The sequence below is a fragment of the Populus nigra genome, chromosome 1 (assembly GCF_951802175.1).
Source record: "Populus nigra chromosome 1, ddPopNigr1.1, whole genome shotgun sequence".
Classification (NCBI taxonomy): domain Eukaryota; kingdom Viridiplantae; phylum Streptophyta; class Magnoliopsida; order Malpighiales; family Salicaceae; genus Populus; species Populus nigra.
Window position 1 is genome coordinate 39,428,715 of NC_084852.1, and position 13,377 is coordinate 39,442,091.

Below are 13,377 nucleotides of genomic sequence, written 5' to 3' on the forward strand. Positions count from 1 at the left end.
GAATCTTTAGCAGGAGCTAAAATGTAGTTTAACCTTCATAATAGGATGCCATCTGTAGGGGTTATTTTTTTTATTTACCACTACTGTTTTTTTTTTTAATTTGTTATCCAATAAATACCAAACAACTAGTTGTGGACCCGGGCTTAATTTGTTTTACATAAAAAAATTAATATTTAGATACTACAAAAATATTTTAAAAAAACCATTTTGCAACTCAGGTTATGAATTCAACTGGATCAAATAAGTTAGTTTTATTTTAATTAGGCGATAAAAAATAGGGAATGACAATATATAAATCAAATAAAGAAAATCTATGTAACATGAAAAAAAAACCTTTTTTTTTAAAAGAAGGCAAACAAAATAGCTCAATTTCTAGCTCATTAAATAAAAAATAACAAAATTTGATTAAAAAAATGACTTAAATAAATCAGTTTAGGTCAACACACATTAGTATGATAAACTTGTAACCCTTGTAATAAGATACAGGTCAACCCGGGTTATCCCGGAAAAATCAATAATCAAATCAAGAGATTAAATAAGGACTAAAATTAAAATATTAACAATATAGAATGTCAAGTCGTAATTTTAAGGGAAGAAAGAGAAAAAAAAAGTTCATTTACGACAAACCGGACTACCACCACTAAAGACTCTCTGCACCATTAGAAAGAAAACGCGATAAAGCTTCTAACAACATGAGACAATGGTATTTTTTAAATGTCGAGAAGCGCTGCTTGAACTACCTGAAAAGTGTAGATGTCTTTCACGCGCCGAAGAGTTTGCCACACACCCTTATACCTTTTTATTTTTATTTTTTATATTTAATCAAATATCAAATTGTTTTTGAATTAACCCAATCATAATAAAAAAAATCATGAAAAAAAAAGAAAAGAAAAAGAAAACCCTTCACGCCAGATTTAATTTACCTACACCTTTTAAATTCTTTATTATATTTCTCTATCCTATTTTAATCTTTCTTTTTTCTTAAGTAAATGTAGGGAATAACTAATAAAAAAACCCGAAACTATCTTCCGAGCAACATAAATTTCTCGCAACGCAACTCACCTATTCAAGCCCTCGAACCTTTTTATGTACTTGATTACTTAAGTTGTCATTCATGAAGTTACGAGGTCTCTTTATGTTAGGTGGTGTTATTAGCTGTGATTAATGTTGTGCGTCTCCCATAACTCAACAAGCACCTCGTCATAACACAATCGGGAGCTGCTATTATCTTATAGTTCTTGTTGTCAACAAAACTAGAGGAAGAAACTCGGTTTTGTTGTTTTAGGTAGAGTTGAGGATTCATTTATTATTCACATTGTTTTTTTTTTTATTTTTGTAAATCCGATTCGGCAGGAATTTGTACGAATCGATCAATTTAAGCGTGTTATTTCTAGCATAATTCTCCGAACACAGCTTGAGAGAATAAGGATGAGCATCTATATATGTGCCAGTGCCAGTATAAAAAAGAATGAAATACAGATATGTTGCCGATGATCCATCTTGCGATCAAGCTGAGAATTTTAAAATTCATATACTATATATATATAGCGTTCAAGAAAATCTTGAACTTTGGACCGATAATATACACTCGGCATGCATCTAATCTTGGTGACTTTGTGTGCTTCCGCTCCATTTTAGTATTATGAAATAATAAAAAAGATATGATGTCTTCTGATGATGGATCATGTCGCTATTTAAATTTCAAATTCATGGGATTGAAGACCACAGATTATCAAGAAACGGTGTTCATGGCTCCCCCGCTATGCCAGGACCAAGAAAAGCGCCGCTAGGCCGGGATGTGTCTCTTGTCGCATCCCTAGCCGCTCTCTGCCCATCATTGCATGCCGCTCGTAGCCCACTTCTACTGTTTTTTTTTTTTATATATATAAAAAAAAGAGCACAAGTTAAAAATATTAACGGAAGAACACAGTTAAAAAAAGAATCGCCTTTTGTCTTAACTTGGCTCCTTCTATAGTGCGAGCAGTGTCACTATTGCTACCCAACAAAAATTGAAACAAGAACCTAGATCGTTAGCCCCACCAGCACTGCCTTTTGTCTCCATTATTTTCGATTTATTCGAGGGATGCATGAGAAGGGGAGAATGTGGGGCTACATAAACAGGGGTACAGGAGAATAGAAAGTTGCCTTGTGTGGCTCTCCTCTGTCCTCCATTCCCGAAGGGTTTGCCTTGTTGGATATTGTAGCTCCCTGAATTTAAGGTTTCAGGCGATTAGGTGTTTCTTACTTTGTATAACGGTTGTTTTTGGACTATTTCTTCACCTGTGGAGATAATACACTTCTTTAATTGCTTTCCGGCAAGTCATATACGTTCTGCAATTCTAAATCCAGACTTTTCTCTTGACATCTTCTTGAATTCAAAATTTAAGATGAATATATTGAGAGGAAGCTCATTTATCACTCAAGCCAAGCTTTAAGAGCATAGTTAGATGTTTTTTGCTAGTCGGTATAATTGCTCAGCACATGTGGGTTATTCTTTGCGTTAACAGAAATTAGTCCTCCCGGAGCATCATTTTTACCGCAGATTCCTTAGCAGCTGTAAGTTATAATAGCATTATTCTTAATTAATGTTAAAATCAATTAATTATAGTGAAACAACATCCAAAAATATAGTCCGTAGAGAAACAACTCGTTCTTTCTTTCATGATTCCATTCAACTGAGTTTCCACAGATATGAATCATAAGGCACGCCGGTGCATGGCAACAAAGAATCACCTGCAAGGAAATTGCTAGCAGGAAATTGCCAACATTCACTGGCTTTTTAATTTTCTTAAATTCTCCAGAGCCATCTCTAGCCACCAAAAGATTGGCCAGCAGTGAAGTAGATCCAACATGAGTAGCCTCTAATTTCTATCGACGATTGATATGGTATGTGGTCTTCTTCAGTGTAACTTCTCCAGTATTGATTAAATTGAAGACATTGATGGACAGAAGAGGTCTATAGTCTCTGACATCAAGCTCAATACAACTAGTCCTACAGGTCTCAAGATTTGTTAGGGTTGCTGTGAGCCATATTTGTGTATCCAGATTAGCAGATTGACCATAATTGTTGATTGTGTAGTTAAGCCTTACTATGGTGGTCGTGGTAGAGCTCAAGACAGCCTGTCGAAGCCGTAGTGTTCTCATGGTGCCATGACTGTTGTGTGAACCTTGTCGTTGATTGGCTTAGTGCTTGGAGGGCTTGGTCTAAAACCAATCTGCACGGACATCTTTCTAAATTCTGGCTCTTGCTTCATGGCAAAAGAGTTGGTGTTGCTACACATGTGGTAATGACAAGACTGGAGATGCGGTGTTTTCTTGCACCAAGATTCTATATTCGAGTACATGACAGCTGAGAAAATGCCAACGATGACAGAAAAAGAGAAGCTAACAAGGATAAAGTAATAAAGAGCATTTGAAATGGCATAACTGCAATTAGAAAGACTTGAATACCATTTAAATTGTCTCATATGATTGTCGAAGTTCACAACTATAGAGCAGGGGAGGTTTACGACTCACTCCCAACAGTTAAGTATCCAAAGCAAGCTATGCTTGGGCTAATTGGCTGTTTTATCATTTTATTTCCCCGATTTTTCACTTCAACTCTTTCCTTTTTTCTTTGCTTGTCTTTTGGGTATAACCATCCTGTTGTTCTAATTTTCCATCACAATTGTGCGTCTATGATTGAGTTTGAAGGGAAGAAAACTTCCCTACGCATAGTAATCAGCATGATCCAGGACGTATCTCATACTCATTGCTGGAACAGTTATCCTGAAGCTTAAGACTAACAAAGACACATGCATGGTCAAGCAACATACGTCCTCCTCAGCTAGGAGAGGTAAGTGGAGATTCTGTTGCCAGCAATCCATTTCACGTGGTTGCATGTCCTATATGGGAATGGGAAAATCCATTGGTTCCATGCTCTTCAAGCAGAAGATATCTGACTGAATCAAATATTGGCATCAACAAAATTTATAGAATAGAACGTAGAGAGCAAAAGAACTCGTTACCTGTTGGGTCCCTGTGAGAATAAGCACCAATAAAAATTGGACTGATATTAAACACAATGATTTTTAATATGATAAAAGGGCCTTTTTTTTAATATATCGTTTAAATTTCTAGGCCAAATGAAAAAAATGGAATGAACGAATATTCCACCCCACATACGGCTGACCCAACCTCAAACCACGGTTTTGACCAAAGAGATTGCCAATGCAAGTAGTTCGGTCCATTTCTACCAGAATTTGATGTCAATCATCTTCCACTGAAATCGCAGAAAGATCTCCTGTACTGGTAGAAATGGGTTGAACTTTTGAGACTTTTGTCGTGCTGGAGAACTTGGTGATGGCAGGAGTTCCTGCGGTCATCAAGTAGCTGCTTGTAAACTGGCAGCCTTAGTTCTCTGTAGGCAATGAATCGGATCTACAAATATCACCACGACAAAGCGGACATACCCTGCAAAACCATTAACAAGTTAGGCAAACACTAAAAACTGGGATAGCAGCAGCTATCTGAAAAATCACCTGTATAGGTTAAAGATAATAGACCACCAAGAAAGCATCAAAAGTCAAATGGAGAGAGCAATCTGACATTATACCAGCAGCTCATGTGCAAAGCATTGAATTTGGATTGATAATGTTCTCATGGGGACAACCGGTGGTTAAAAATTGAGACTTCTATGATCTGATGCTGTCACCTTATTAAGAATTTTTCTCTTACATTTTACAGTATTTGCTCAATTATATCATGCAAGCCATTAGATTTTTTTTTTCAAGAAAAAAAAATCCAACAAAGAAAGAATCAGGCCAACCTCAAGGTTGCTATAAATAAATACCAACAAAAAATCTGTTGCGCCCAAAAAAAAAAAGCCCAGATCCATTTTAAGATTTCTTGTGATCCTACAAGAACAAGATCAGAAAATACAGATTTGATGAGCCTTATGATACGAGGAATTATATGGTACTTCCAGTGCATGTACAACCCCTCTTGGATCATTTGGAACCCACTTATAATAGACATGGATCCCACAACAATGTGACAGTGTGAACATACACTGGGAGTTCTGAAAAGTTGCTCTGATCTTGCAACAACTGAAGTTTTAGAGCAAGTCTGATAATCGTGCTTGACATTCTAGTCAACAATGTGCAACCTTCAGTCAGTTCTATCAACTTATATTAGTATCAATAGTCAGTGACCCAAAATGTGAGTCATACATACAACAGCGGATACAAATTAGTTTATCTCAAAATTTTCAGCAAAGCTGTCATTTACATTACCTAAAAACTTTTAAGCATGAATAAACATGAATTGTAGTTTCGCTGCAAATGAATTTATTTTAGACATGCATGTATTTATAGGCTAGTTACAGATTTGGGATTCAAAAAGAATACCTGTGTATCTCCTTAAGCCACTTGTCTACACATGTTCTGTGGAACTCGTGATGGCAAGGCAACACTCGCATGCTGTCTCCTTCCTCATATTCCACAAGGCATATGTAACATCTGTTATTTAAATGGCAAAAAGGGAAAGGAGCATAAGTAAAAGGCAATCATGATAAAGAGATAAGAACTGCAATATTAAAATTCCGGTCATACTTCATTGACTTGGATAAGAAACGCATACAACAAGGTTATCAAATAACAAGATTACATAAACAAAAATACATAAAAGGAAGAAACACTACTCAGTGAACCTTGTAACCATGAACAAACCTTAAAAAATTTACACAAAAGATTGCAGATAATAAAAAATAAGTCTCACACAAACCATGACACTTTTTTTATCCAAAAAAAGAAGGAAAAGATCACAAATGTTATTGAAGCCTGCTTTAAGTGGTACTTAATATGAAGGTAACTAACTGTACATCGAATATGTCAACAGCTTAACTATTTAACGCAGGGCATCATAAGCTGGTTCCATGGAGCTGCCTGCATGTGCATTAGTATACTATGTTTCTCAGAGTTGGCAATTTCCTCAGGATCTTTGTGTGACAGTGTCAGCACTATCAGACATGCTATGGGTGTGAAATCCACAAGTTGCAATAGGGAGGGATGATACTAAAGAAAGTATTCCTTCAAAGCATTTATTCAACGGAACATTCAACTCAGATTGTAGGGTTCCTATTGGAGCACAAAAGACTTAATATTGGCAACATTGAAATTAGAGTTTCAGTGGTTAATTACTAGGACAGCAGGCTGATTAGGAAGATGATAGAAATTTAAGTTACCACATGAAGGAGAAGCAATTTAAGTTACCATCAGGAGATGAGGTTCCTGGGGTATTATACTAACACTTTGTTGTATGTAGGAATTCTCATTTTGTGAAGGCAAGCTCAGTTCCTGGCTGGAACTTTAAAGACTTGATCAGAAGCAGTCTCTGTAGAATCTTTCACCAACAGTTAACCAAATTGCAATTTTCTAGATGTAGGTGATTCAAGCAGTTATCTTAAAGTTTGTGGCTTCAGGTAATATATATAACTCCTTACTGTCAACTGCCAACCCTTAAATGTATCTACACAGAAACCAAACCATATTGGCCTTGATGTAAAATCAGAAACCAGGCAATAGCCTAAAAATGGAAATTATTTGAAAGAGAAAAAAAAACCCTATATGTAACTACATATGTATACCTTGTTGTATTTGCTAGTCTTTTTCCCTTCTTCTTTTTTCAGGTTAGGCAAACTCAAAAACTTTAATCACCTCCAAAAAATGGGAATTTAAAAGTTTTGACATGGAGAACTAATAAAAGAAAAGGAAGGTTGCAGTTAGATGACCAGGCTCTAAGCAAGCATTTGACCGCAGTTTACTATCTTAGTAAGCAATCAGCTGACATCATAAAGGTTGTGGTAAGTGATGGCAAGTATAGCATAATGGATGGTATTAGACAGAAAAACAAATTCAAAGATTCCACCACTATTTCATTAGTAGAAATTTGATTAGTAGACACAACTACTTACTGGGCTGTCTCCTCATTCTGATGTTTCTGGGCCTTGGCATATAATTTAACAGGCAATGATTCCACTATTTCATTTGGAGCGGGTACAGATCCAAGCGAGGACATAGAAGGCCGAGAGGACAATACAACTGATTGCTGGTGAATTTCATCCAGAACCTGATTAAGTGTATAAATGATTCAACTTATAGAGATAAAAAGTAGGGTAAAAAAAACCAAAGACAAAAAAACTGGAGGATAGGCAGCACAAAGCTAACAGCCAATTACCTCAAATAGAGCTTCAGCTAACATGACAATTCTTGATATGCTAGCCCTGGCACTTGTTTCATCATTTAAGTTGGCATCTCGTACACGGCATGTGCAGCGACCTGTTCTGTGTTGTCCAGATAAAATACAAGACCTCTCATGTCCAGACAGGTTTTCAAAACGGCTTCCCAACCTCTGAAGAGCACGAACCTAAACCATTATATACGATGAGAGTAATTTGTGTAATTTCAGGCACCAAGAAGGTGGAAAGCACAAAGGGAAGAAGGCTGAAAGAGACATGAGGTTTAGCCCAAATAAAGATGGGTTCCTTTTATTGGTTTTCAGGAGAAAGAGTTCCAACAGAAGGTAAGGATGCAGGAAATTTTAATTTTATAAGCAGCAACAGGAATGGCATTGACCTAAATCAATCCCAAACAAGAACATCAAATGGCATGCTCAACATGTAGAAAGCATTCTCTAGTTTAACACATACTGTTCGACAACAAATGTAATAACCATTGTTCAAAATAAAAAATTATAAGCCACGTGCACTGTGTTCATTAGATGAAAATAAGTCCAATGGAAACTTTTAATAACTACCAAGTGTAGGGAACTTATGTACCTGAGATCGTATTCTTCTCCTCCGTTCAAGGAAATTTGATCTATGTTCTAGCAAGTCGTGATACCTGGCTTCTCTTGATCGAGAGGTTTCCACCTCATTATCTCGAATGCCGAACAGCGAGCTAGACATGCCAGATGGAGGATAACCAGGTGCAGTTGGAGAGGTTAGAGCATTCCCTTCAGATTCTAACACCCTCATCTGCCCCCCCAATGCCTGTCTCCCGCTACCATGGCTAGAATCTCTCATTTCTCTCTCTTGTTGCAAGGGACATAATGTAAGGTCAGATATTGATGACCGACGAAGAACTCTATCACGAAGTCTTCCAACACTCAAGGTTCGGCTAAAACGAACATTACGATCAGCAGGTTCTCGTGTTCCCATTCGCCTATCAGAAAGTCTAGTCCCAATCCCATCCACATCATTGAATATTCTAGGAGAATGTAAGTTTCCATCAACCCCCACTCTAGTTCCACCGCCATCTCTTCCTGCATGGAGAAAAATATTCTGGTTTTCTTGCATATTGTCTAAGAGATCAGGTGTTTGACTATGCAACTGCAAACTAGCAGATGTTTGTTCACGACAATGCGCAGCAGTTCTATTAACCAGGGATGTAGCAAATAAATCACTACTCTGTTGTGTTTCATTTCCATTTCCATCAACAGCACCACTGGCAGACTGTGGATGACGGCGAATCTGGTCTTCATTGTCCAACATTCTGAGACTAGTAGAATGAATGGGATATCCCCTTGATGACCCTAAACTCACTGCTCTGCTCAGCCTAAAGCTCACATTACCAGGAATAAAACTAAAGCGAGAAAGAAACCGACTTGGAGAGGTCAATGACTGCGTAGGAGCAGCAGCTCGAGCAGAGCTGCTACCTGTTCTTGAGGAAGTATTCGTGATACTTGCTGGATTCCATTCATCAAGCTCAACATCAGATGATATACAAGGCATTTCGTCAGATTGCTCAACTTTAACCTTTCCATAACACTCAATTTTAACCTCTTCCGAGTCTATTTCATTCTGGTTAGCAGCTGAAGCATTTCCTTCGTGATTTTCTTTATTCCCATTATCAGAAACCTAAAAAAGCATGGGTAAAACGATTTTAGTCCTTCAAAAACCCATAAACAGTAAAGAAACTCCCACGGCATTCTTATGAATATTATGATGATACCATATGAAAACAATTTCTGAAAGGATACATTAGCACAACTTCCACAATTCAAGAAAAGAAAATAAACATTTTCCATTGAAAGTGCATATAAGTGAGTGAATGAACAAAAGAACTAAACTGCATTAAAATTGAGAAAGCTAAAAATAACACGATCAAAGAAGCCGAAGAGGGAACAATGATGGAGGGACTGACATGGTCACCGCTGGTACTATCACGAGATCCACAGGAAGAACCCAAACAAGCAGACTGAAAAACCTTACTCCTCTCTTTAGATCTTCCCTTCCTTCCACTTCCACTTGATGATGATGCTGAGGCACCACCACAATATGCCTTGCTTCCACTGGATCCCATCTCTCCAGAATATCACTCCACACAAAACGATGCCCAAATTACATCACTGCCCCCTAAAAGCTTCAACATTGAGATCTAACAATAAGGGGCATTGCATTTATAGGACCAGTGAGTGTTTGGTGAAGTGGGTTCTTAAACTTGAGAGAGAAAAATGAAATGGGTTCTTGCCAAGTTTCAATCTTTTAAAAGTGTTAGATCTAAATAGAGAGAAACAGTGAGAATCACATAACGTTGAGTTTTTTATTTTTTTTTATTAATGTGGTTGAGTAAAGGGGAGTTGCACATGAAAGTGAAGATTAGATGTGAGAAAGAGACAAAGTAACTACTTGCAGAGAGAGAATGGGAAGGAGACTGGTTTTTTAAGGAAGTGTTTTGTCTCAGTCAGCGAGTGAGTGAGGGGCTTGACTGCATAATTTTGAAAGAAGATAGAGAGAGAGAGAGGGGGGGGGGGGGGGGAGGGAGAACATGAACATGAACATGAACATGAGGCTCCTCCTTTACTGATTTGCAGGCTGCATTTCTGGGGTAGTGTAAAGTGTTTGACGGGAAGCCACGTGGGACTGATAGAGCTTTCGGGGTTGTTCCATATTAGCAGGGAAAATTTTGTCCATGTTATTAATGTCATTAAGTGACACCCAATCTTTAATCTTTAAAGAAAACAAATTTTAATAATGAGGCACATTCCTCCATCAAATTTTATATAATGAAAAACACACTATTTATTTCACTGCCAGACTTTTGGTTTTTGTTATGATAAAGAGCTGTAAGAACATTTTAGTAATTACTCCTTGCATTCTTAACAATCACTTCTTCTTGATAATTTAGTGTTGCCTTGGGGAGAATGAAAAGAAGCGTAAAATGCAACTTCATTGTATAGCATTCGGCAAACAAAAAACAGCACTGATTTGTCATGCGAAAAGGCAGTCGCAAAGCTTCCCCAACATTTAAGAAGTCGACACATAAAAGATTTACAGTGAAACAAACATAGCTTGTCTGTATGAATGTAGAAACTTCCATTGCGTGCAATAAAAAAAGAGAGAGAGAGAGAGAGAGAGAGAGAGAGGATTGGAGCTGGGAGACCATTCTTCTAAAGTGAAGGTTGAAACTACAGTAGAGGAAAGGGGGATAGAAGCAAAAGGTTTGCTTGAGAATAATGACAGATGCTTGCATGGCGCGCAACCCAAATGTAAGGAAAGTTGTGTAATCATTATTCCTGCAGACAAGCCATTGCGTGAGCACCCGCTTTATGAGGGATACAATTGGAATACAAAGGAGCTAACTTTAAGGGATTAAAAAGCAGCAAAGGGGTTCTAAATGCAATGGCGTGCTACTGATTCGTTCTGCTCGTGTTATTAAAAATTTTAATTTTTTTATGTTTAAAATTAATAAGTTTTTTTTAGTTTTTTGAATTATTTTGATGTGATGATATGAAAAATAATTTTTAAAAAATAAAAAAAATTACCTTGATATATTTCTAATTAAAAAAAACTTTCAACTATAATAATTACCATAATTTTAAAATAGAAAAGGGTAAATATGTTGTTTAAATGCATGCCATTTGGGACAAAATAAAAAGGGAATGATTTTGGCTTTTTGTTACATGTTCGAGTTTTATAAATATTAAGTTCATTGAAGACTTACATGCTCATTAATTTCAAGATTCATAGGATTAGTTGAGGTACGTGCAAGTTAGACTGAACGTCCATATTAATTAAAAAAAAATAGCTTAGAAAATACATGTCACAAAAATAAATATGTAAGGCAGGAGAAGATGTACAGATCGTTTGTTATGATGATAGTGGTTGTTTTTCAAAGTGTTTTTTTATTTATAAATATATTAAAATAATATTTTTTTAAAAAATTATTTTTTAGATCAAAACAATCTGAAAACAATAAAAGAATTAATTTAAAACAAAAAAATACAAAAATTATATTTTTTTAAAAATGTTTTTGAAAGACAAAAACATAAACAATTCAGTATTTATCATCTTGAAAAGGGGTAAAAAAACTGGTGGGGAAAAGGCATGAAGTGATGCTGGAAAGCCAGCTCCCGAACATCCTCTCAGCAACAAAATCCAAGGCAGAAAAAGGAATGCTCATCACATGGATGAAAAATATATCGAAAAGGAGGGATGTAATTATAACAAAATCACAAAAAACGTGAAAGAATCCCATGACAGTTACGAATGCAACACAACAGCCAACATCCCATTATATGAACATGTATATCTAGACGCACGGTGTGTATATATATATATATATATAGATGACATTCTAAGCAATATTTTTACAGGGGAGGCTGCGAAAAACACCCGTCGAAAAGGTGCAAGGACGATGAATTGATGATTGGAACTGGTAAAATGAAAATTGTTATTGTTTTTTAATGGGTGCACTAAACAGGAATTCACAAGCATGTTGAATATCTTTGGGGTCGACAAACAACCCCAGAACTTGAACAAATAAAGAAACATTGTAGAGTAAGCCAACAAATTGATCACAATTCCAAGAAGTTGGTAGAAAGACTTAGTTTTCTGAGCATGAATGAGGCTAGTCACTGCTGTGAGATGTTTGAGGATGTAGTTGTAATTTTTGTAAAAGTATTTTTTATTTGAAAATATATTAAAATAATATATTTTATTTTTTAAAAGATTATTTTTAACATTAACACATCAAAATGATATAAAAACACTAAAAAAATATTAATTTAAAATAAAAAAATTATTTTTTTCCAAACACGTTTTTAAAATACAATACAGAAACAAATCCGAGACAAAGCAATAATTACGTTCATTCTGACCAAACAAGAGCAATTTGCCCTTTCAACTTGTTTTGTCAAAAGGAAAAATAAAGAAAAGAACTGGGGTTTTAAAATATTCGGGAGCTTGATGGCAACTAACATGGAAACAAAATTACCTTTGTCTGCAATGAAGTCAAGGAGTGTTGTTTCTTGGTAGGCATGGATGGCGCATTCAAACTTTAAGGTGATCAACTCTGGTTGTCTGACTGATAATCCTCTCTATATTCGTGCTGGTTTGAGTCGCACTAACATGGCTAGACAGTAAAAAAAAAACAAAGAAACAGAAACCAAATTAGAGCAACAAAAAACCAAGTTTGTATGGACTTGCATACCTTTACTGGTCCGTAGCAGCATCAAACGCCAGCCTTCTGGTTTCTTAGGGGCATCCAGCATTGGTTCCAAGCATGGAGTAATAAGTGTGCTGGAATGTTTAATCGTATAATTTGTATCCTACTTTCAGGTTAAATCACACGACCCTAGAAAAGTGTAAGAAACGCAAGAGCTACACAAACATGAATGGAAAACAATGCACCAAAATGCTTATGCATAAAAAAATTTGTATCATATTTGTATCATATATATATATATAAACTAATTCAACTCGGTGGAGTCCATAACCCAAGTTGTGATTTTAGTGGTTTGACTAGGATGAACATGACCTACTTCTTCTTTTTTGTTCGATGATTTTTCTTTAGACTTACTTAGCGAATAAGATCATGTAGAGGCACTCCCATAAAATTTAATTTAAAACACATGCTAAGCAGATAATAAAATCATGATTTTTAAGTCTGAACTATTATACCGAGTTTAATGACTATACCTGAAAGTTTCAAACAATCTAAATATTATTTTTTATATTCTAAAAAAATTAGATTCAACCCGCGGTGAAGGCGCGGGTGATAAACTAGTTACTCTCTCTAAAAGAAGCGGAGAACATTATGGTGTTTCATTATTTATATGAACAATAAAACCTTTTATTTGAAAAAAATAAATCTTTTAATTTTTCTTGAAATATACCTTTTAGATATTATTCTTCCAAATTTATTATTCAATATTTTATTGATTTTGAATTGGTCATTATAATTTATTTTGTTTTTTATGAGATTATCGTAGTCTCAAACAAACACTCCGATATTTAGTTGATACTTAATTTTTGCAAGTATCTATTTTTGTTATCATATTATTAAATAAATAGATTTTCAAAAAAACAAATTTTTTAAATTCAGTGGAGTCCATGAT

At 35.7% G+C, this 13,377-nt stretch overlaps 1 protein-coding gene across 2 annotated transcripts; it reads right to left on the minus strand.

Moving 5' to 3' along the window:
- Positions 1 to 3,984: 3,984 nt before the first annotated feature.
- Positions 3,985 to 9,786, minus strand: LOC133675875 (E3 ubiquitin-protein ligase MBR1-like). 2 transcript variants are annotated; one of them, XM_062097418.1, is made up of 6 exons: positions 9,183 to 9,786; positions 7,817 to 8,896; positions 7,216 to 7,389; positions 6,953 to 7,107; positions 5,388 to 5,498; positions 3,985 to 4,452 (listed from the first exon to the last, which is right to left on the minus strand). In XM_062097418.1, exons 1-6 carry the CDS (start codon positions 9,339 to 9,341, stop codon positions 4,392 to 4,394), a joined length of 1,740 nt encoding a protein of 579 aa, XP_061953402.1. In that variant the 5' UTR covers positions 9,342 to 9,786; the 3' UTR covers positions 3,985 to 4,391. The 2 variants fall into 2 exon arrangements, with proteins under 2 accessions (XP_061953402.1, XP_061953393.1); XM_062097409.1 differs by having other exon boundaries at positions 7,216 to 7,404.
- Positions 9,787 to 13,377: the final 3,591 nt, after the last annotated feature.

Excerpts from the sequence above, each read along its gene's own strand:
- LOC133675875 (XM_062097409.1), bottom strand. The coding sequence starts at position 9,341 with ATGGGATCCAGTGGAAGCAAGGCATATTGTGGTGGTGCCTCAGCATCA. Across the intron at positions 7,405-7,816 it reads GGAGAAGAATACGATCTCAG|GTTCGTGCTCTTCAGAGGTT; the intron begins GTACATAAGTTC and ends ATAATGGTTTAG. Across the intron at positions 5,499-6,952 it reads CAGAATGAGGAGACAGCCCA|ATGTTACATATGCCTTGTGG; the intron begins GTAAGTAGTTGT and ends TTTAAATAACAG.